The sequence below is a fragment of the Delphinus delphis genome, chromosome X (assembly GCF_949987515.2).
Source record: "Delphinus delphis chromosome X, mDelDel1.2, whole genome shotgun sequence".
Taxonomy (NCBI): Eukaryota; Metazoa; Chordata; class Mammalia; order Artiodactyla; family Delphinidae; genus Delphinus; species Delphinus delphis.
Window position 1 is genome coordinate 75461515 of NC_082704.1, and position 23857 is coordinate 75485371.

At 39.2% G+C, this 23857-nt stretch overlaps 1 protein-coding gene, 1 long non-coding RNA gene and 1 other non-coding gene across 3 annotated transcripts in view; 1 reads left to right on the forward strand and 2 right to left on the reverse strand.

Moving 5' to 3' along the window:
• MTMR8 (myotubularin related protein 8) overlaps window positions 1-23857 on the forward strand; it is a 257386-nt gene that overhangs the window by 133682 nt on the left and 99847 nt on the right. Inside the window, exons 9-12 of the mRNA XM_060002711.1 lie at window positions 11896-12021; window positions 12883-12932; window positions 15898-16098; window positions 18530-18658. Of these exons, the coding sequence (XP_059858694.1) occupies window positions 11896-12021; window positions 12883-12932; window positions 15898-16098; window positions 18530-18658 (506 nt within the window). The remainder of the gene's footprint in view (window positions 1-11895; window positions 12022-12882; window positions 12933-15897; window positions 16099-18529; window positions 18659-23857) is intronic.
• On the reverse strand, window positions 1749-5274 carry LOC132418728 (uncharacterized). The gene is made up of 3 exons (XR_009518034.1): window positions 5209-5274; window positions 3945-4180; window positions 1749-2341 (listed from the first exon to the last, which is right to left on the reverse strand). It is a non-coding gene; the product is annotated as an uncharacterized lncRNA (long non-coding RNA).
• LOC132419056 (U6 spliceosomal RNA) lies at window positions 20563-20666 on the reverse strand. Its single transcript, XR_009518075.1, has one exon. It is a non-coding gene; the product is annotated as a U6 spliceosomal RNA (small nuclear RNA).

Consider the following 23857-nt stretch of genomic DNA (forward strand, 5'->3'; position numbering starts at 1 on the left):
AATTTATTGTGTTGTTCATCATTGCTTGTTTCATCTTTATTTCTTCTAGGTCCTTGTTAACTGTTTCTTGCATTTTGTCCATTCTATTTCCAAGATTTCGGATCATCCTTACTATCATTATTCTGAATTCTTTTGCAGGTAGACTGCCTATTTCCTTTTCATTTGTTAGGTCTGGTGCATTTTTATCTGCTCCTTTATCTGCTGTGTGTTTTTGTGTCTTCTCATTTTGCTTATCTTACTGTGTTTGGGGTCTCCTTTTTGCAGCCTGCAGGTTCGTAGTTCCCGCTGTTTTTGATGTCTGTCTCCAGTGGCTACGGTTGGTTCAGTGGGTTGTGTAGGCTTCCTGGTGGAGGGGACTAGTGCCTGTGTTGTGGTGGATGAGGCTGGATCTTGTCTCTCTAGTGGGCAGGTTCACGTCTGGCTGTGTGTTTTGGGGTGTTTGTGGCCTTAATATGATTTTCGGCAGCCTCTCTGCTAATGGGTGGGGTTGTGTTCCTGTTTTGCTAGTTGTTTGGCATAGGTTGTCCAGCACTGTAGCTTGCTGGTCGTTGAGTGAAGCTGGGTGCTGGTGTTATGATGGAGGTCTCTGGGAGATTTTCGCCATTTGATATTATGTGTAGCTGGGAGGTTTCTTGTTGGCCAGTGTCCTGAAGTTGGCTCTCCTACCTCAGAGGCAGAGCCCTGACTCCTGGCTGCAGCACCAAGTACCTTTTATCCTCACGGCTCCTCAATTTGGGATGACTCGTTGTCTATTCATGTATTCCACATATGCAGGGTACATCAAGTTGATTGTGGAGCTTTAATCCGCTGTTTCTGAGGCTGCTGGGAGAGATTTCCCTTTCTCTTCTTTGTTCTCACAGCTCACAGGGGCTCAGCTTTGGATTTGGCCCTGCCTCTGCATGTAGGTCGCTGGAGGGCGTCTGTTTTTTGCTCAGACAGGACGGGGTTAAAGGAGCCGCTGATTCGGGGACTCTGGCGCACTCAGGCGGCGGGGCGGGGGAGGAGAGAGGAGCACTGCGTGCGGGGCGGGCCTGCGGTAGCAGAGGCCAGCGTGACGTTGCACCAGCCTGAGGCCCGCCGTGTTTTCTCCCGGGGAATTTGTCTCTGGATCCTGGGAACCTTGCAGTGGCGGGCTGCACAGTCTCCGTGGAAGAGGGGTGTGGATAGTGACCTGTGCTCGCACATAGGCCCCTTCTTGGCGGCAGCAGCAGCCTTAGCGTCTCCCGCCCGTCCCTGGGGTCCGTGCTTTTAGCCGCGGCTCGCTCTGCAGGGTTTTTATCACAAATGGGTGTTGAATTTTGATGAAAGCTTTCTCTGCATCTATTAAGATGATCATAAGTTTTTCTTCCTTCAATTTTTTAATATGGTGTATCACGTTGAGTGATTTGCTTCTATTGAAGAATCCTTGCATTCCTGAAATAAACCCCACTTGATCATGGTGTATGATCCAGTTGATGTGCTGTTGGATTCTGTTTGATAGTATTTTGTTGAGGATTTTTTTAACATCTTTATTGGGGTATAATTGCTTTACAATGGTGTGTTAGTTTCTGCTTTATAACAAAGTGAATCAGTTATACATATACATATGTTCCCATATCAATTCCCTCTTGCGTGTATTGTAGTTTTTCTTATGACAGGGTTTCCGAAAGCAAGCTCATCACACGAGATGAATTATGCCGAAACACAGCAGTAGATGGCTGCTGCTCGCTCAGACAATACAGCACAGTCTGTCCTGCTGTGGTAGCTTTTATTTAAGCATTATCTATGTTTACATTTTAAGACTTGTTTTCTTAACATTCCAGAAATGCCAAAGCAGCAACATATGCTTTTATTGATTATACAAGCAACAATGGGCTTTCTTGAAAACATGCCGTGCTTCGTCCTTGAGCCCAAAAGCAGCACAAGGACATTGCCTTGTGTTTCCATTATTCTGATTATACTGAAGTAGCACAAGGACATTTCCTTGTGTTCCCACCATTCTGATTATACTGAGGACATCTCATGGATCAGTGCCCAAAACACTCAATGCTTATTCGCAGGCCCCCGGTTTGCCGGGGGGGGAGGCTCAAAGCATCCAGGACTGTTTGCAGTTCTGGCTTATTTGAATGCCCCCAGTTTGCCGAGGGGGCTCAAAGCAATCAGGACTGTTTCCAGTTCTGGCTTATTCGCCAGCCCCCAGTTTGCTGGGGGGGGGGGGTGCTCATGGGTCACGTCTCCTTTCCACGTCCTCAGTTATTCCACTACATTTCTCCCTTTTTGTTTTCCAGCTTGTGCAGCATCAAGGAGAACACGGCAGCTTGTTGCGGGGTTGCATGGCGGGTAGCTTTCACTCGTCGTCGGACTACAATTAAACATATGATTATTATTATAATGAGCATTAGCAATCCTGCAGTAGAACCAAATAAAGCATGTAATTTAGACATGGGATTTAAATTATTAAATCCTTGAATAATTCCAGACCATATTTCTTGTGAATTAAGTCGTAATTTCTTCTGAAAAGTTTGTTGAATTTTCCCTTGTAAATTCACAATTTCTTCTGTCAAATTTTTGTGATGTAATAAATGCTTTTTTATTTTTGCCCAGGGGAATGCAGACTGATTATATAGAACCGAAGTGACACAAAAGGCACTTTGATTCCAGTCACAACGTAGCTTCATTTGTCTTTGTAAATTTACAAGTTGGTCCCCCAACATAACCACAGCTTGTTGTAAGTCTGCTATTTCCGAATGTATTTCCGAATCAATTTGTTGTTGAGAGGACCAAAGCATTTCAGAATTTTTATGCCAATCAGTTATATAATCAACGGTCTGACTAGATTGTTCTAAAGCAACTCCAGCTACTGCAGCAGTAGCTGTTATGGCTATAATACCCATGACAGCTGTAATCAACATTCCTACAAATCTTTTACTTGTTTTTAATGCATCAGTTAAATATTGCAAAACAGCCATAGGAAGAGATTCTTGCCATTCCCTTCCAAGATTGACAGGAAGCCAAAAACCTGTCCGAACTTGTAAGATATACAAACTTTTAGTAGATATGTTAAAAGATATACTAGAGTTAATACAGGTATACAGAGAGCAATTTTTACATATTATAATACCTAGAGTCTTATTCCATTCAGCTGGTCCCTTTAACAATATATAAGGTAATTTTACACAACTACGAGTATACCGAGTAACATTTTTATGAAAAGTCAAACTATGATTTCCAGATTTGTTAACCGTATGTCCTACCCAAGCATTAATCTTCTCCAAAGCTGCCGTAAGCTTCCACAAGTCCTTTTTGATGGGATATCCATTTAAATGAGGACCAGGAGGAGAAAACCCTCCTGCATGCCATACTATGGTATCATTAATAGTATTGCTATAAATAGTGTTATCCTCTCTATGCCAGTGTAAATTCTTCAGACCCCTTTTTCCTCAGGTGGAGCCAAAAGGGCTCCAATCAGTGACACTTCCCCAAGAAGTATTAACAAGAACCCGAGCCATTTCCCCTCGGCATCGAGTCCAATGGACCCAATCCGATAATTGATCCAGAAGAGGCACCTGGCATGGAGGCAAGTAAGGTGCGGAAACATTCTCATTAAGAGTGGAATTAGAACTTTTAAAACTATAAGCACTCAAAAGATATAACCCATGATATCTGCTTTCATTTTTGACAACACTTAACCATGCCTGATAATTCATTTTAAGGCAATGATCTCCCTTTCCCGTACAAATAGGTCCACTAACACCCACCGTGTAATTCTCTATTATCCTTCCTTCTTCTTCCGGCTTCAAAGGGCCTCTATCATCAAAAGGACCAGGCAACCATCCAGACTCATTTACCTATACAAGAATTGGGGCATCCCACCAGGTAACCCCCATATTAAGAGGAGGGTTAGGAATATATGTCCAATAAGTATGGTTAGTACAATTTTTCTCATTGGCTGATATGCTTATTACCTGTGCAGACAACACTGCCAGCATGGCCTCAAAAAGACTGGTGCTATTGAGGGGTTTACCCTGTGAAATGATAAGATTTTTGGTAGTGTCTGTAAACTTTTTCACTTGCCACCAGGTCAATGGAGGCGCCTTCTTCTTTCCATCAAGTCTTAAACTGCATATATTGTCCAGGTTCAAGAACAGTCTTGGCAAGTGCCTCCCAATCCTGAGGAATTAATATGTTTTCGGAAGCATACCTAGACAAAAGACCTTGAACATAATTAGAATGCATCCCATATGCATTAATGGCTTCTTTTAGCATTTTTAAAATTTTTATATCATGATGGTTATACACAACATTTACATATCCATTCGGAAATTGATCATTAGCAGGCATAGCTTGTCTAACAATAGGGAAAGCAAAAAATGATTCAGAATATTGCTTTTCTTCCTTATTCATCTCTTCTTCCAACAATAGTCTATTAGATTCAGGTTTTAGAGGAAAGCGAAACTGACGAGAGGCTCCAACAGGATAAGCTGCTAATTCTAAAGGAGGAGCCGAAGGAATAGTAGGACATGGCTCTTGATATAAAGGAGTGGTAACATTGTTTTTATTTTCTTCCAATTTAACCATCAAATTTTTTAACTTTGAAAGTATATCAGAGATCTCATTCTGTTGAGAAAGTGGCATCTCATTTTGTTTTCTAGCCTGCTCCCGATCTTTATCATCATCAGAAAAAGCCCCTTCATCACTGAAACCTGAAAAATCCTCTCATGTCTCAGACACAAGGGGAGGAGGAGGCGGAGGAAGGTCCTCTATAGGAGATTCACGAAACAGAGTACAAAAAGCAGCAGAATGATCGGGAGAAGAATTCGGACGCTGAGGGCGCACCCCATTTTCACTTTCAGTTTCAGATTGTAATGGTTCCAGGGCAAGGGAAATTAATTTACAAAGAGACCAAACACGGACAGATATAGGGTCTCCACGCTGATGAGCTCTTCTTAAGGCTCGCATAACCTGTTTCCAAACTTTTAAATTCAACTGGTTATGACCAGTAGGTTGAAACCAGTAACAATGTTTACGAACCAGCGCAAACAATTCATCAAAAGATTCTGGTTTCACTTTCACTCCTGAACTCCGTAATAACTGTTTCAGGAGTCTAATGTATTGAAATTCTACTGAATGGGAATTCCCCATTACAGTTACTCTACTGCTCCCGAAGGTTTCACTTACTCTTGAGCGTACCAAATTCCCCTTCGGTCCTGCGATCACGCGATTACTTACTTTCAGGTCCCTGTTCGGGCGCCAAATGTTGCAGTTTTTCTTATGACAGGGTTTCCGAAAGCAAGCTCATCACACGAGATGAACTGTGCCGAAACACAGCAGTAGAGGGCTGCCTCTCGCTCAGGCAAAACAGCGCTGTCTGTCCTGCTGTGGTAGCTTTTATTTAAGCATTATCTATGTTTACATTTTAAGACTTGTTTTCTTAACATTCCAGAAATGCCAAAGCAGCAACATATGCTTTTATTGATTATACAAGCAACAATGGGCTTTCTTGAAAACATGCCGTGCTTCGTCCTTGAGCGCAAAAGCAGCACAAGGATATTGCCTTGTGTTTCCATTATTCTGATTATACTGAAGTAGCACAAGGACATTTCCTTGTGTTCCCACCATTCTGATTATACTGAGCACATCTCATGGATCAGTGCCCAAAGCACTCAATGCTTATTCGCAAGCCCCCGGTTTGCCGGGGAGGGAGGGGCGACTCAAAGCATCCAGGACTGTTTGCAGTTCTGGCTTATTTGCATGCCCCCGTTTTGCCGGGGGAGCGGGGGCTCAAAGCAATCAGGACTGTTTCCAGTTCTGGCTTATTCGCCAGCCCCCAGTTTGCTGGGGGGGGGGGTGCTCATGGGCCACGTCTCCTTTCCATGTCCTCAGTTATTCCACTACACGTCTCCCTCCCTCCCACCCTCCATATCCCACCCCTCCAGGTGGTCACAAAGCACCGAGCTGATATCCCTGTGCTATGCGGCTGCTTCCCACTAGCTATCTACCTTAGGTTTGGTAGTGTATATATGTCCATGCCTCTCTCTCGTTTTGTCACAGCTCACCCTTCCCCCTCCCCATATCCTCAAGTCCGTTCTCCAATAGGTCTGTGTCTTTACTCCTGTCTTACCCCTAGGTTCTTCATGACATTTTTTTCTTAAATTCCATATATATGTGTTAGCATACGGTATTTGTCTTTCTCTTTCTGACTTACTTCACTCTGTATGACAGACTCTAGGTCTATCCACCTCATTACAAATAGCTCAATTTCGTTTCTTTTTGTGGCGGAGTAATATTCCACTGTATATATGTGCCACATCTTCCTTATCCATTCATCCGATGATGGGCTCTTAGGTTGTTTCCATGTCTGGGCTATTGTAAACAGAGCTGCAATGAACATTTTGGTACATGACTCTTTTTGAATTTTGGTTTTCTCAGGGTATATGCCCAGTAGTGGGATTGCTGGGTCATATGGTAGTTCTATTTGTAGTTTTTTAAGGAACCTCCATACTGTTCTCCATAGTGGCTGAACCAATTCACATTCCCACCAGCAGTGCAAGAGTGTTCCCTTTTCTCCACACCCTCTCCAGCATTTATTGTTTCTAGATTTTTTGATGATGGCCATTCTGACTGGTGTGAGATGATATCTCATTGTAGTTTTGATTTGCATTTCTCTAATGAGTAACGATGTTGAGCATTCTTTCATGTGTTTGTTGGCAGTCTGTATATCTTCTTTGGAGAAATGTCTATTTAGGTCTTCTGCCCATTTTTGGATTGGGTTGTTTGTTTTTTTGTTATTGAGCTGCATGAGCTGCTTGTAAATTTTGGAGATTAATCCTTTGTCAGTTGCTTCATTGGCAAATATTTTCTCCCATTCTGAGGGTTGTCTTTTGGTCTTGTTTATGCTTTCCTTTGCTGTGCAAAAGCTTTGAAGTTTCATTAGGTCCCATTTGTTTATTTTTGTTTTTATTTCCATTACTCTAGGAGGTGGGTCAGAAAGGATCTTGTTGTGATTTATGTCATAGAGTGTTCTGCCTGTGTTTTCCTCTAAGAGTTTGATAGTTTCTGGCCTTACATTTAGGTCTTTAATCCACTTTGAGCTTATTTTTGTGTATGGTGTTAGGGAGTGATCTCATCCCATACTTTTACATATAGCTGTCCAGTTTTCCCAGCACCAGTTACTAAAGAGGCTTTCCTTTCTCCACTGTACATTCCTGCCTCCTTTATCAAAGATAAGGTGACCATATGTGTGTGGCTTTGTCTCCTGTCTTTCTATCCCGTTCCATTGATCTATCTTTCTGTTTTTGTGCCAGTACAATACTGTTTTGATTACTGTAGCTTGGTAGTATAGTCTGAAGTCACAGAGCCTGATTCCTCCAGCTCCATTTTTCGTTCTCAAGTTTGCTTTGGCTTTTCAGGATCTTTTGTGTTTCCATATAAATTGTGAAATTTTTTGTTCTAGTGCTGTGAAAAATGCCAGTGGTAGTTTGATAGCGATTGCATTGAATCTATAGATTGCTATGGGTAGTAGAGTCATTTTCACAATGTTGATTCTTCCAACCCAAAAACATGGTATATCTCTCCATCTATTTGTATCATCTTTAATTTCTTTCATCAGTGTCTTATAATTTTCTGCATACAGGTCTTTTGTCTCCTTAGGTAGGTTTATTCCTAGATATTTTATTCTTTTTGTTGCAATGGTAAATGGGAGTGTTTTCTTGATTTCACTTTCAGATTTTTCATCATGAGTGTATAGGAATGCCAGAGATTTCTGTGTATTAATTTTGTATCCTGCAACATTACCAGATTCATTGATTAGCTCTAGTATTTTTCTGGTAGCATCTTTAGGATTCTCTATGTATAGTATCATGTCACCTGCAAACAGTGACAGCTTTACTTCTTCTTTTCCAATTTGGATTCATTTTATTTCCTTTTCTTCTCTGATTGCTGTGGCTAAAATTTCCAAAACTATGTTGAATAAGAGTGGTGAGAATGGGCAACCTTGTCTTGTTCATGATCTTAGTGGAAATGCTTTCAGTTTTTCACCATTGAGGATGATGTTGGCTGTGGGGTTGTCATATATGGTCTTTATTATGTTGAGGAAAGTTCCCTCTATGCCTACTTTCTGCAGGGTTTTTATCATAAATGGGTGTTGAATTTTGTCAAAACCTTTCTCTGCATCTATTGAGATGATCATATGGTTTTTCTCCTTCAATTTGTTAATATGGTTTATCACATTGATAGATTTGCGTATATTGAAGAATCCTTGTATTCCTGGAATCAACCCGACCTGATCATGGTGTATGATCCTTTTAATGTGCTGTTGGATCCTGTTTGCTAGTATTTTGTTGAGGATTTTTGCATGTATGTTCATCAGTGTTACTGGCCTGTAGGTTTCTTTCTTTGTGACATCCTTGTCTGGTTTTGGTATCAGGGTTATGGTGGCCTCATAGAATGAGTTTGGGAGTGCTCCTCCTTCTGCTATATTTTGGAAAGTTAGAGAAGGATTAGGTGTTAGCTCTTCTCTAAATATTTGATAGAATTTTCCTGTGAAGCCGTCAGGTTGTGGGCTTTTGTTTGTTGGAAGATTTTTAATCACAATTTCAATTTCAGTGCTTGTGATTGCTCTGTTCGTATTTTCTATTTCTTCCTGATTCAGTCTTGGCAGGTTGTGCATTTCTAAGAAATTGTCCATTTCTTCCAGGTTGTCCATTTTATTGGCATAGAGTTGCTTGTAGTAATCTCTCATGATCTTTTGTATTTCTGCAGTGTCAGTTGTTACTTCTCCTTTTTCATTTCTAATTTTAATGATTTGAGTCTTCTCCCTTTTTTTCTTGATGAGTCTGGCTAATGATTTTTTATCTTCTCAAAGAACCAGCTTTTAGTTTTATTGATCTTTGCTATCGTTTCCTTCATTTCTTTTTCATTTATTTCTGATCTTATTTTTATGATTTCTTTCCTTCTGCTATCTTATGGGTTTTTTTGTTCCTCTTTCTCTAATTGCTTTAGCTGCAAGATTTGGTTGTTTATTCGAGATGTTTCCTCTTTCTTAAGGTAGGATTGTATTACCATAAACTTCCCCTTTAGAACTGCTTTTCCTGCATCCCATAGGTTTTGGGTCGTCGTGTCTCCATTGTCATGTGTTTCTAAGTTTTTTTTTAATTTCCTCTTTGATTTCTTCAGTGATCACTTCATTATTAAGTAGTGTATTGTTTAGCCTCCATGTGTTTGTATTTTTTACAGATCTTTTCCTGTTATTGATATCTACTCTCATAGCATTGTGGTCGGAAAAGATACTTGATACAATTTCAGTTTTCTTAAATTTACCAAGGCTTGATTTGTGACCCAAGATATGATCTATCCTGGAGAATGTTCCATGAGCACTTGAGAAAAATGTGTTTTCTGTTGTTTTTGGATGGAGTGTCCTACAAATATCAATTAAGTCCATCTTGTTTAGTCTATCATTTAAAGCTTGTGTTTCCTTATTTATTTTCATTTTGGATGATCTGTCCATTGGTGAAAGTGGGGTGTTAAAGTCCTCCACTCTGAGTGTGTTACTGTCGAATTCCCTGCTTATGGCTGTTAGTATTTGCCTTATGTATCGAGGTGCTCCTATGTTGGGTGCATAAATATTTACAATTGTTATATCTTTTGCTTTGATCGATCCCTTGATCATTATGTAGTGTCCTTCTTTGTCTCTTCTAATAGTCTTTATTTTAAAGTCTATTTTGTCTGATATGAGAATTGCTACTCCAGCTTTCTTTTGGCTTCCATTTGCATGGAATGTCTTTTTCCATCCCCTTACTTTCAGTCTGTATGTGTTTCTAGGTCTGAAGTGGACAGCAAATATATGGGCCTTCTTTTTGTATCCATTCAGACAATCTGTGTCTTTTGGTGAGAGCATTTAGTCCATTTACATTTAAGGTAATTATCGATATGTATGTTCCTATTCCCATTTTTTAAATTGTTTTGGGTTCGTTATTTTAGGTCTTTTCCATCTCTTGTGTTTCTTGCCTAGAAAAGTTCCTTTACCAGTTGTTATAAAGCTGGTTTGGTGTCTCCTTTTTGCAGGCTGCATGTTTGTAGTGTCCGTTGTTGTTGGTGTCTGTCCCCAGTGGCTAAGTTTGGTTCAGTGGGTTGTTTAGGCTTCCTGGTGGAAGGGACTAGTGCCTATGTTCTGGTGGATGAGTTTGGATCTTGTCTTTCTGGTGGGCTGGTCGACATCTGGTGGTGTGTTTTGGGGTGACTGTGGACTTATTATGATTTTCGGCAGCCTCTCTGCTAATGGGTGGGTTTGTGTTCCTGTCTTCCTAGTTGTTTGGCATAGGATGTCCAGCACTGTAGCTTTCTGGTTGTTGAGTGAAGCTGGGTGCTGGTGTTTTTGCCATTTGATATTATGTGGAGCTGGGATGTCTCTTGTGGACCAGGGTCCTGAAGTTGGCTCTCCCACCTCAGAGGCACAGCACTGACTCCTGGCTGCAGCACCAAGAGCCTTTCATCCACACAGCTCAGAATAAAAGGGAGAAAATGTAGAAAGAAAGAATTAGTAGAAGTAGAAAGAAAGAAAGAAAGAAAGAAAGAAAGAAAGAAAGAAGGGAGGGAGTAAGGAAGGAAGGAAGGAAAAATGAAAGAAAGAAGATAAAGTAAAATAAATAAAGATAAAATATAATAAAGTTATTAAAATAAAAAATATAATTATTAAGAGAAATAAAAAGAAAAGAAAATGAAATTAAAAAAAAAACAACGGATGGATAGAACCCTAGAACAAATGGTGGAAGCAAAGCTATACAGACAACATCTCACACAGAAGCATACACATACACACTCACAAAAAGAGGATAAGGGGGAAAAATCATAAATCTTGCTCTCAAAGTCTACCTCCTTAATTTGGGATGATTCATTGTCTATTCATATGTTCCAGTGATGCAGGGTACATCAAGTTGACTGTGGAGCTTTAATCCACTGCTTCTGAGGCTGCTGGGAGAGATTTCCCTTTCTCTTCTTTATTCTCACAGCTCCCAGGGGCTCAGCTTTGGATTTGGCCCCGCGTGTAGGTCGCCGGAAGGCGTCTGTTCTTCGCTCAGACAGGACGAGGTTAAAGGAGCCGCTGATTCAGGGGCTCTGGCTCACTCAGGCCGGGAGGAGGGAGGGGCACAGAGTGTGGGGCAGGCCTGCGGTGGCAGAGGCTGGCATGACGTTTCACCAGCTTGTGGCATGCCGTGCATTCTCCCGGTGTAGTTGTCCCTGGATCCGGAGACCCTGACAGTGATGGGCTGCACAGGGTCCCCGGAAGGGTGGTGTGAATAGTGACCTGTGCTTGCACACAGGCTTCTTGGTGGCAGCAGCAGCTGCCTTAGCGTCTCATGCCCGTCTCTGTTGTCCTCGCTTTTAGCCGCGGCTCGTGCCCATCTCTGGAGGTCCTTTAAGCAATCGTCTTAATCCCCTCTCCTCGTGCACCAGGAAACAAAGAGTGAAGAAAAAGTCTCTTGCCTCTTTGGCAGGTCCAGACTTTTTCCCGGACTCCCTCCCAGCTTGCTGTGGCGCACTAACCCCCTGCAGGCTGTGTTCAAGGCCACCAACCCCAGACCTCTCCAGGAGCTCTGACTGAAACCGGAGCTCAACTCCCAGCCCCGCCCACCCCGGTGGGTGAGCAGACTAGCCTCTCGGACTGGTGAGTGCCAGTCGGCCCTGATCCTCTGTGCGGGAATCTCACCACTTTGCCCTCCGCACCCCTGTGGCTGCGCTCTCCTTCACGGCTCCCCTTTATTTTCTTTGTCATTCCCATACAGGGTGTTAATATTTTGAGAAGAAATTCATGTAGCCCAGTAAGACCAAGTTCTCTGCTGTAGGGGTGGTAACCCTATTTATTAACCCGGCATGCTATGAAAAATTGTCTATGCTACTTTTTGCCTCTTGTCTTCACAGGCAGTGAAGGTAGAAAAGACCAATGTCTTAGTCCATTGTTTTGATGGGTGGGACCACACAGCACAGGTCTGCTCTGTGGCCAGCATCTTCCTAGATCTATTTTGTAGGACATTCAAGGGACTCATGGTAAGAGAACAGTGATTGGATTTTACTTTGCACAAGTGGGAGATTGTGAATATATCAAAAATAACTCTAAGCCAACTTGTTTTCTACAAGAAAGAGGTCTACGAAAACAGCTCTGTTTTTCAATTTTACTTCTTTCTACTAAACCAGGCATTTACAGTCTATATACTTTACATTTCACACTCAACATAGTTTCTTATCCATCAGAAGATAAGTTGGATGTAATAGGCTGATGTAAGGGGTAGGAAAGACTCCAAAAGTTTGCAAAATTTAATGGATGACTGTTAAGTAAGCAGACTGATGGGCTCATCATCTTCAGCATCAGCTGTCTGGATGTCAGACTCATGATTTTTTTCTGGTGCTGAATCCAAGGTTTCTTAGTTTGTCTTTCTATGAAACAGAACTCACAGTAGGGGTTTATCCTCATTTTTCTTTTGGAAATGCTTTATTTTTTTTAATGCTTGAAAATGTGTTTATATCAAGATTTGTTCTTGGTATAAACTCAAGTACTGCCTTTGGATCCCTGTTTTTTCATAGGTTGAATGTAATATGTTTATCAAGATTGCACTTAGTGATGGCTCAAATGGCTTGTCACACATTATGTAAAAGCCAAAAGAAATGTGACAATGGATACAAATCCAGAATAATTTCTCCTGAGAGCTTTGAAATTTGAAGGCAGCCTGTATAGGCTTTTAAATGAAATCCAAGTAACTTATTTATCATTTGGGAAATTTACTTTATGATCAGTTCAATGCAAATTTGTACAAAGTCTACTTCAGCAAAGTGTTTTGATATTTTATAGGTATGGTTAATTAATTTTATGATTTTTCTAATGCAAAATTTTCTTTTTGTATAAAAATGAAGATCCTGATAGAGAAGGAATGGATATCCATGGGCCACAAGTTCTCCCAAAGGTAAAAATATTACTTTAAAGGTAGAGGCTAAGGAGAATTTATTAGAGTGAGATTTATCAAAAACCCAAATATGTTCTTGTGAAAGAAGGAAGAGTAGGTTGAACATGGCATAAATCTCTTTTCATCAAGAAACACATATTCCAGACACTATGCTAAGGGACTAGGGCTACAAGGGTGACTAGAATATCATATCTGCCTTCAAAGTGAGCAAATGATTATATCAAATTGTTAAATATTTCAGGGAAGAACAGACATCATGGGCCACAGAGGAAAAAGTGCTTAACTGTTTCTGAAGAAGACAGGATAGCTTTCCAGGAATAAGCAGTATTTAAAAGTGAATTTTAGGGAATGAATAGGTGTTTGCTAGAGAGAACAGTGGGCATTCAGGCAGAGGGAATAATATCTAAGGCAATGTACCTTTTTTTTTTTTTTGGTAGTACGCGGGCCTCTCACTGTTGTGGCCTCTCCCGTTGCGGAACACAGGGTCCAGATGTGCAGGCTCAGTGGCCATGGCTCACAGGCCTAGCCACTCTGCAGCATGTGGGATCTTCCCGGACCAGGGCACAAACCCATGTCCCCTGCATCAGCAGGCGGACTCTCAACCACTGCGCCACCAGGGAAGCCCACAATGTACCTTTTAACCTTGTATAAGAAGAAAAGGCATGTGCGCATTTCTGTTCTTTGGTAAGAGGTGGATGCAAGGACTTACATTTATTTAGTGACCTAATGCTGCTATAAGCCAAACAGCCTCACTGAGACTTTATGTGTGTTATGAGAACAATAACAAATGTTTACTGAACACCTAACAATATGCTGTATACTATATCAGACACTGAGCTGGTGCCAAAGGCATATGCAATGTGAGTTTTACCCTCAAGGAGGTTATTATTCAGGTCTTATTCTCCTGCATTGGTGTATATCCATTTAATTTCATTTGATTGTCGCTCTCTAGCTATTTGGATCCATCCATTCATTCTTCCTTTGTCAACAAACATTGGGCCAGGCAATATGCCAGGTTTTAAGGAGACTGTATTAGATCAGATATGGTCTCTGTCCCTTCTTTTATAGAAAATAAAATCAATGATGATAGTATAGTATGATAAGTGCTAAGTCAAAGGTAAACATATAAAGGTAAACATAAACATAAGGTTCTTTGCCCAGAACCTTACCTATTCTGGGCAAAGAAAGCTTTCTAGAACTGATGGCATTTTAGAACATTAAGAAGATGAGGCTGATTCTATTTTTAGTTTTTGAGAAATCTCCATAATGTTTTCCACAGTGGCTGCACCAATTTACATACCCACCAGCAGTGTAGGATGGTTCCCTTTTCTCTACATGGAAACTCCATGGAAGGACAGGAGGAGAAGGAACTAAGTTTTTGAGTGTCCAAGGCAGAAGTTAGATATTTTTACTTGATAGCCTTGATCTTTTTCATTAACACTGTATACATCAATGTGAAATGGGTTAGGGTTTAAGAAGATAGGTTAAAATTTGCAAGAGCTGTAAGGTTTAATGGGAAAACTGTGTTAAGGATATACATAAAGGTTATTTGGGAGCAATTAAGTTCCAGCTGAGTATGGAGACTTATGGTATCAATTTGCATGGTTTTATAATTTTCTCAAGCAGCATTTATCAGTCAAGATTTGGGAGTAGAGAACATAGCTTCTTCGGCTCATCAATGGTTGGATATTGAAGGAGAATAATGACAAAAAAATGACCAGAAAATTGAAGAAAATGGGGACAGAATAGTTGATGGGGCAGAATATAGTCTGGGTAAGGAAGAAAGGGAAGCTAGTAGGAATCTGGAAAGGTGATAGGTCCAGAGATTGGGCTGGAGGAGATAAGATGAGCAGCCTTTGGAAATATAATATACGGTGATCAGAGTAGGATATTGAGATTAAGGTTTCAAAGTGGAGGAAGGACCTTTAGCTAACATCAAGAAACAGCCATGGATACGAGAGGCTGATGTGAAGTAGAGGTAAAGATCGGTGAAGATAATTAGATTCAAGTTAGTTAAGGAACCTGCTAAGCCAAGTGTATGTCATCTACATCGACTCCAAAGATAAGTACTTATGACTGGAGTCAGATTCTTCAGAAAATGTGGAGAAGTGACCCAAAGATTGTGGAACACAACATTGAGGAAAGTGAACAACAGCATGACCCATAGTGGAAGTGTTTTTAAGAGAGTGAAAGGAGTAGTAGAAAGGAGAAAGCCGATCCCACTTCTGCTGTGCTTTAGGATTATTATACATGGAGAGTGGAATGATGAGCATTCTCCATTTGATTTGGGCCCCAAGAAGAAGTAGTGTCCTTGGTGAGATGGATTTCAATTAAATCAAAAGGTAGAACATTCAATGTAAAAGCTAAGGATGCCATGTTTATTTCTAGTGGAATAGTGTTTCTAAAGGATGGTAGAGTTGGGAAAGAGGACATCATGAGAGAGGAAACATTAAACAATTCTGGGATGAGGTTTTTTCATTCATTTAATAAACTTATTAAATACCCTTTTCATACCAGGCACTGTCCAGTAAACAAGATAGATATGGTCCTTGCTCACATGAAGCTAAAGGTAGCTGTTTAAATTAATTAAAATTAAATACAATTGAAAATTCAGTTCCTTAGTCACACTAGCTGCATTTCAAGGGCTTAATAGTTAGTGACTACCATATTGGACAGCACAAATATGGAACATTTTGATCATTGCAGAAAGTTCTATTGTAGAGGATGTAAAAGGAAATAGAATAGATTACCAAGGGCTTACAATCTTGATAATAGTGAAGGATGCTGGTGGCTAAGAGGTCCATTGGGATTAATGAACTTTGAGATTCTGGGTGACATTTTGGCATTAAGCATTTCCTTACCAATGCCAACAGAGACAAAAGGTGAACTTGCTATAGCCTATTCCAAACAGTGTAATCCCTGATGTTAATCATTGTCTTTCTTTACCTTTATTTGCATCTCTCAGGTGTGGCCACCTGGATGGGGACGCTAAAGAAGTATCCCCTATCTTCACACAGTTCCTAGACTGTATCTGGCAGTTAATGGAACAATTTCCTTGTGCCTTTGAGTTTAATGAAAATTTCTTGCTGGAAATTCATGACCATGTTTTCTCCTGCCAGTTTCGGAACTTCCTTGGAAACTGCCAGAAGGATCGAGAAGATCTGAGGTGAATTCAGTTTGTGAAAAAACACTGAATAGGGAGAGGGGATCAGTGTAAAAGAAATTTACCCATCACCTTGAATTTGGGACAGCAGTTCACGAAAGGGGAGGAGATGACAACTATAAAAATAACTTTTGAAGCATAAATCACTCAGTGTTTGCATGGAGATTCCTCAAAACCTCAGATTCTTTATCTGTGAAATAGGGATAATACCTACTTTTCAGAGCAATCCTGAGGAACCAGTAAAACAATGGATGTGCAAGGACTTTGTAAGGAATGAACTACTGTGCAGGTATGAGTAGTCAATAGCTACAGTCCTTTATCATTTGTGTCAGAGATCACTAAATGGCAGTTCATAGGCCAAATCTAGCTTAACAGGTATATTTTGTTTAGTCTGTGGAGTATTCTTTAAACTGTGAATAAGTTGTCAACATTTAAATATCACGATATTTCACATAAAAATCCAGTTATTTTAGGATTTTTTCCTAAATCAAAAAGCTGTTGTGCCAAGATATTCTGCAAAATCAGGAGCTCTGGCAGTACTGGACCTGCATTTTCTAATGGCAGTAATCAGCTAAAGCTGAATAACAGCTGCTCCACTTGAATGAAGCACACACTCTCGTTTGTCACAGTTCTCACCACTCTCTATAGTTTATTCTCAGCGCACTTCTAATGTTATCTTCCCAGCTCCTATAGGCAGTTAGATTTGCACCAGACTTAAAACTCTAACATCCTCACAATATATAAAACGTAAATAATTTTTGAAGTTGACAAGATAGAGTTTCTGTGAATAGTATTCTCCTTGTTTTAGAGTCAGAGAAAATGAAATAGAGAGGGAAGTAACTGTCGCACAGCCCACTCTTGTTTCATAGCTGTTGGTTGAGTGGCAGTTAGCTCAAGTTCTCAGACTCCTCTATGATGTATCCTGGATGAATTGAATGACATCTCTAATTCTGTTTTCTTGTCAACACAGAGATGGATCTTGCTGCTTTAACATTTGTGCTTACTTGGTAGCTTCTACGCACATTTCTATTTCATTTTGCAACTAGACCTTTCTTACCCTCTTCGCAGACGCTTTCAGACACATTCATTCTGTCTCTGACCTGCTTTTCTAGCATTAAAATCTAAGATCTTTTCCATATTCTTTTTTCCACCCTCTTAAAGTGAGGCTAATATATCCTAGACCCATTCCCCACACAAATCTGAATCTCCATGTAAAAGTACAAAAGTTGAAAATTTTAACATGTTAAAATAGTGATTGCATAAAATAAACAGAAATATCATTCATCCATAAAAGAAAAGGCATGGACTCTAGAATCAGAGAGACTGGGGTTCAGATTTTGGCTCTGTCACCTACTAGCTATGTAACTTTTTTCAAATTATTTTTTGTCTCATTTTCTCATTATTATTTTGGGGATAAAATATTTCACAGGGTTTTATTATGAAAATTTAATGAAGTATTATAGGTAGAGTCTGGAACAGTGTTTCACACATAGTACATACTCAACAAATACTAGTTACCTTACCTCTGCAAGATTTTTTTTCAACCAAAAACAAATGAGAAAGATGGATATACAAGTCCTTTGACCTCATTGAAATGGTCTGAGGATTCTAAAAGTTACAAGACTACAATGTTTAGGTCCTACAACCCATACCGCTTCTCTTTGTTGTCCTCCTTGAACTTTCTTTGACACTGTGTGAGTAAATGAACTATCCATGCATGGTTACACAGCAGCTCTCATTGGGACAATGGATCCCATGTTTTTTGCAGTGTTAACTAAGTGGCTCCTGAAGGACTCAACTAAGGTATAAGAAGAATCAGTCTTGCAATATAAATATCACAGTCTGTGCTGCTCACCTAGATAACTCACATATATTTGCTAATATAAATTGCTAATTGTCTTTCACTGTCTTACACCTTCTGAGAGGAGGAGAAGCTAGCTTGAAATAAAATAAAATATAGAAAAGCCAGAAATTCACCCTCTGGTCTTTCTGTTAACTTACCAGATTTTTTAAAGCAATTCTAGATTTTTTATAACTGGGAAGGTCATTAGTTCATAGAATCTGAGATTTGGAAGAGACCTTAAAGGTCATATTTTACAAATGAGGAAATAGTCCCAGAAAGAGCTAGAGACATTCCTCAGATTACATAGCTACTCCATGGCAGAGACTATACTCAGCATCTGTTGCTCTTCAATGTGGAACTCTTTCTAACCTCTAATTCATTTAAAAATGGGTAAGTTGAAGCCCAGATAATTTGTTACTCTATCAGTGTTCATTACCACTTATTTTCACTTTCCTTCTATCATATCCTATCCCTCTGTCTTGAATTAGGTTAATTGTTAATAAAATTTGGATGATTATCAAGTTCAACAGGACTGTTGATTTTACTTGCTTGCTGCTTTTAATTTTTTGGCTTGCTTTTTATTTCTGACAGAATCTATGAGAAAACCCATTCCGTGTGGCCTTTCTTGGTTCAGAGGAAACCAGACTTCAGGAACCCTCTCTATATAGTCTTCACTGTGTATGGGGTACTCAATCCTAGTACTGTGCCCTACAACATTCAGTAAGTTCCTAAGCTGTCCCATCCTTTCTTACAGCAAGCCCAGGGCCTCAGCTGCTTTGCCTCTCCTTTTATAGCTGACATCATCTCCATAAGCCTGGCTATGGAGTAGGACACTCTCTCCCCAGATCACCCATTCCTTGCTGCCTCTGAAAACAAGACCACACTCCCTTTGGTTGTTGTTACTTGCTGAGGGAAATAAACAAGAAACAATAGTTGATTTGTAGTAATACAACCAGTAAAGATGTAGGTTGTTTCATTCCTTTGAGTCTTTCCTTGTATATTCCTCTTCTTTCCCATCCTTTTCCCTAACAAAGAGAAGGAAAAACAGAGAAAGAGAATGTGCTGGTATTGTTTGCTCTACTTTCCCCAAAAAGTGTAAAGTATAGGGTGCCGTGTTCACTGACCACAACTCAATGAGTACAAGACAGAACTGAATGCATTTATTAAGTCTAGCGGTTTATTTTGTATATTCATTAGGATTTTATATATGTAAGATCATGTCATTTCTGAATAGAGATTGTTTTACTTATTCCTTTCCAATTTGGATGCCTTTTATGTTCTTGCCTAATGCCCTGTTTAGAACTTACAGTGTTGAATAGAAGTAGTGAAAGCAGACATCCTTGTACTGTTCCTGATCTTAGGAGGAAACCTTTTGGTCTTTCTCCTTTGAGTATGTTATATTTTTGTTTTGTTTTGTTTTACAAATGACCTTTATCACGTTTAGGACATTCCTTCTGTTCCTAGTTTGTTGAGTGCTTTTGTGATGAAAGGATGTTAGATTATATCAGATGTTTTCCTGAATCATGTTGAGATGCAGATGAGATGACTATGTGTTATTTTCTCCTTAATTTTATTTACTTTTTTGTTTCTTTTTTGTTTGGCCATGCCGCACAGCTTACAGGATCTCAGTTCCCTGACCAGGGATTGAATCCAGGCCACAGTAGTGAAAGCCCAGAATCTTAACCACTAGGCCACCAGGGAGCTCCCTCTCCTTAATTTTATTAATATGGTGTATAAATTTGATTGATTTTCAGATGTTGAACCATCCGTGCTTTCCTAGGGTAAATCCCACTTGGCCATGGTGTATAATCCTCTTAATATGCTGCTGCATTCAGTTGGCTACTATATTGTTGAGGATTTTTGCATCTATATTCATAAAGCATATTAATCTACATTTTTTGTGATGTCCTGGTCTGGCTTTGGTATCAGGGTAATGGTGACCACATAGAATGAGCTGGGAGTGTTCCATTCTCTTCAATATTTGGAATACTTTGAGAAGGATTGTTGTTAATTCTTTAAATGTTTAGTAGAATTCACCAGTGAAGCCATCTGGTCCTGGATTTTTCTTTGTTGGGAAGTTTTTGATTACTGAATCAGTGTCTTTACTTGTTATAGACCTGTTCAAATGTTTTATTCCTTCTTGAGTCATTTTTGGTAGTTTTTATGTTTCTAGAAATTCGTCCATTTCATCTGTCTAATTTGTTGGCATGCAATTGTTCAGGATATTCTCTCATATTTTTCTTTATTTCTGTAAGTTCAGTAGTAACATCCCTAATTTAATTTATGATTTTAGTAATTTGAGACTTTTCTCTTTTTTCTTTTATTTTTTGAGGCCGAAATACTTTAATATCCAAAGCATCCTGTACGTAAACTGGATAATACATATTAAATTATACATTTCTATGACATTTAGGGATTTGGGGGGCATTTTTCCCACTTTATTGAGATATAATTGACATATAACATGGTGTAAGTTTAAGGTGTACAATGTGGTGATCGATACTTGTAAATATTGTGAAATGCTTACCACAATAAGATAAGTTAGCACATCCTCTACCTCATACAATTACCATTTTGCTGTTGCTGTTGTTATGGTGAGAATATTAAAGCTCTGCACTCATAGCAAAAATACGGAATAATTCACAAATTTGCATGCTAGTCTTTCACACGTGCCATGCTAATCCCTGTATCATTCCAATTATATTATATGTGCTGCTAAAGTGAGCACTCTCATTGTTTTTAATCAGTTTAGCTTAAAGTTTTGTTGAATTTATTGATCGTTTCAAAGAACCAATTTTAGTTTTGTTGATTTTCTCTATTTTTTTATAATCTTTATTTCTTTTGTCTCTGTTCTAATCCTTATTATTTCTTTCCTTATGCTGACTTTGGTTTTAATTTGCTCTTCTTTTTTCGTTTCATAAGGTATAAAGTGATTTACTTGAGATCTTTCTTCTTTTTTAGTGAATGCATTTACAGCCATAAATTTCCTTCTTAGCAGTTCTTTCTCTGTATCCCATAAGTTTTGGTATATTGTGTTTTTGTTTATACCCATCCCAAAGTATTTTTAAATTTGAATTTCAGATAAACAAAAAATAATTTGCTTAAAAGCTTGGATGATATGTCCCTTTAATGCATTTAAAGACAGTTCTAAAATGTATAAAGAAATGGAATTGAAAGTTACAGTTAAAAATTAAGGTGAGGTGGATGGACCTAGAGTCTGTCATACAGAGCGAAGTAAGCCAGAAAGAGAAAAACAAACACCATATGCTAACACATATATATGGAAGCTGAGGAGAAAAAAAAAAAAGGTCATGAAGAACCTAGGGGTAAGACGGGAATAAAGACACAGATCTACTAGAGCATGGACTTGAGGATATGGCGAGGAGGAGGGGTAGGCTGTGACGAGGTGACAGAGTGGCATGGACATATATACACTACCAAGCGTAAAGTGGATAGCTAGTGGGAAGCAGCCACATAGCACAGGGAGATCAGCTAGGTAGTTTGTGACTGCCTAGAGGGGTGGAATAGGGAGGGTGGGAGGGAGGGAGACCCAGGAGGGAAGAGATATGGGAACATGTGTATATGTATAACTGATTCACTGTTATAAAGCAGAAACTAACACACCATTGTAAAGCAATTATACTCCAATAAAGGTGTTAAAAAAAAAAGAGTAAGAAATGGTGAATTGGGGCGTTCAAGGCACAACTTTTCTCATCTCCCTTGGTGTCATCTTCACCCAGGTGAGACCCCCTGGACATCCCTTTTCCCATGGAAGTTCCAGGAAGCAGTCAGTTAAATCACTTTATTCCTTAAAGGTCTATGGAATACATTCGAAGGAAGGGAATATGTGGATTGAAGGGAATGTGTGTGTTTAATTTGTTAGTAGGTGATGCCAGATTAGCCTTAGTTGTTTCTTCTTGAGCCTGACCCTCTTGTTGGGGTCATCTGCTCCTCTCTCTCTCAGCAGGCAGAGCTTGACTTCCCAGACCAGCCCCTCTACCTACTTCTTTCAGGAGACAGCCCCTGCCCTTTTCCCCTGACACGTTTCATCAACAATTTAGGGTTCTGACCAGTGCTGTGATGAGCTATATTGAAGCCTATTGCAATGGGCCTGTATCCGTGCCTCCCCTCTCCCACTACCCTGTTCTCTGTATCTATGTGTTTGTCTTGTTTCATTTTGTTTGTTCATTTTTCTTTTTATTCCACATATAAGTGAAATCATACAGTATTTGTCTTTCTCCATCTGACTTATTTCACTTAACGTAAAACCCTTATTATCCATCCATGTTGTCACTAATGGCAAGATTTTGGCTTTTTTATGGCTGAGTAGTATTCCATTGTGTATTTTGTGTGTGTGTGTGTGTGTGTACACATATGTGACATCTTCTTTATCAATTCATCCATCAGTGAGCACTTGGGTTGTTTCCATACATACCTAGGCTATTGTAAATAATGCTGCAACAAATATAGTGGTTGTGTGCCATTGTAAATAAAACTGCAACAAATATAGGGGTTGTATGTGTCTTTTCAAATTATTATTTTTGCATTCTTCAGATGAATACCCAGAAGTGGATTAGCTGGATAGTATGATATTTCTGTTCTTAACTTTTTGAGGCATCTCCATACTTCTTTCCATAGTGGCTGCATCAAGTTACATTCCAATTAGCAGTTCACAAGGACTCCCTTTTCTCCACATCCTTTCCAACACCTGTTGTTTCTTGCCTTTTTGATACTAGCCATTCTGATGGGCATGAGGTGATATGTTGTGGTTTTGATTTGCATTTCCCTAATAATTAGTGATGTTGAACATCTTTTCATGTGCCTGTTGGCCATCTGTATGTCTTCTTTGGAAAAATGTCTCTTCAGATCCTCTGCCCATTTTTTAATCATATTGTTTATTTTGTTGTTGAGTTGTATGAGTTCTTTATATATTTTGGATATTAACCCCATATCAGATATATGATTTGCAAATAACTTTTCCCATTTGGTAGGTTGTCCTTTCATTTTGCTGATGGTTTCCTTTACTGTACAGAAGTTTTTAGTTTGATGTAGTCCCATTTGTTTGTTTTTTGCTTTTGTCTTTCTTGCCTGAGGAAAATATCCATAAAGATGTTGCTAAGACCAGTGTCAAAGAGTGTACTGCTTATGTTTTCTTCTAGGGGGTTTATGGTTTCAGGTCTGTATTCAAGGATTTAATCCATTTTGATTTGATTTTTGTGTCTGGTATGAGATAGTGGTCTAGTTTCATTTTTCTTTGTATGTGGATTGTCCAGTTTTCCTAACACCATTTATTGAAAAGATACCTTTCTCCATTGTACATTCTTTGTTCTTTTGTCATAAATTAATTGTCCATATATGCATGAGTTTATTTCTTTGCTATCATTTCTGTTTCATTGGTCTATGTGTCTTTTTTCTGCCAATGCTATGCTGTTTTGATACTGCAGCTTAGTGGTATACTTTGAAATCAGGGAGGATGATACCTCCACTTTGTTCTTTTTCCTCAGGATTTATTTTGCTATTCAGGGTTTTTTAAGGATCCACATAAATTTTCAGATGATTTGTTCTATTTCTGTGAAAAATGTCATCAGGGTTTTGATAGGGATTGTATTGAATCAGTAGATTGCTTTAGGTAATATGGACATTTTAACAATGTTAATTCTTCTAAGCCACAACCACGGAATATCTTTCCATTTCTTTGTGTCTTGTTCAGTTTATTTCAACAGTATCTTACAGATTTTAGTGTACTGGTCATTCACCTCCTTGGTTAAATTTATTCCTAGGTATTCTTTTTGTTGTGACTGTAAGTGGGATTATTTTCTTTTTAATTTCTCTTTCTGCTAGCTTGTTTTTAGTGTGTAGAAACTCAACAGATTTTGCATATGGATTTTGTATGCTGCAACTTTATTCATTTACTATTTC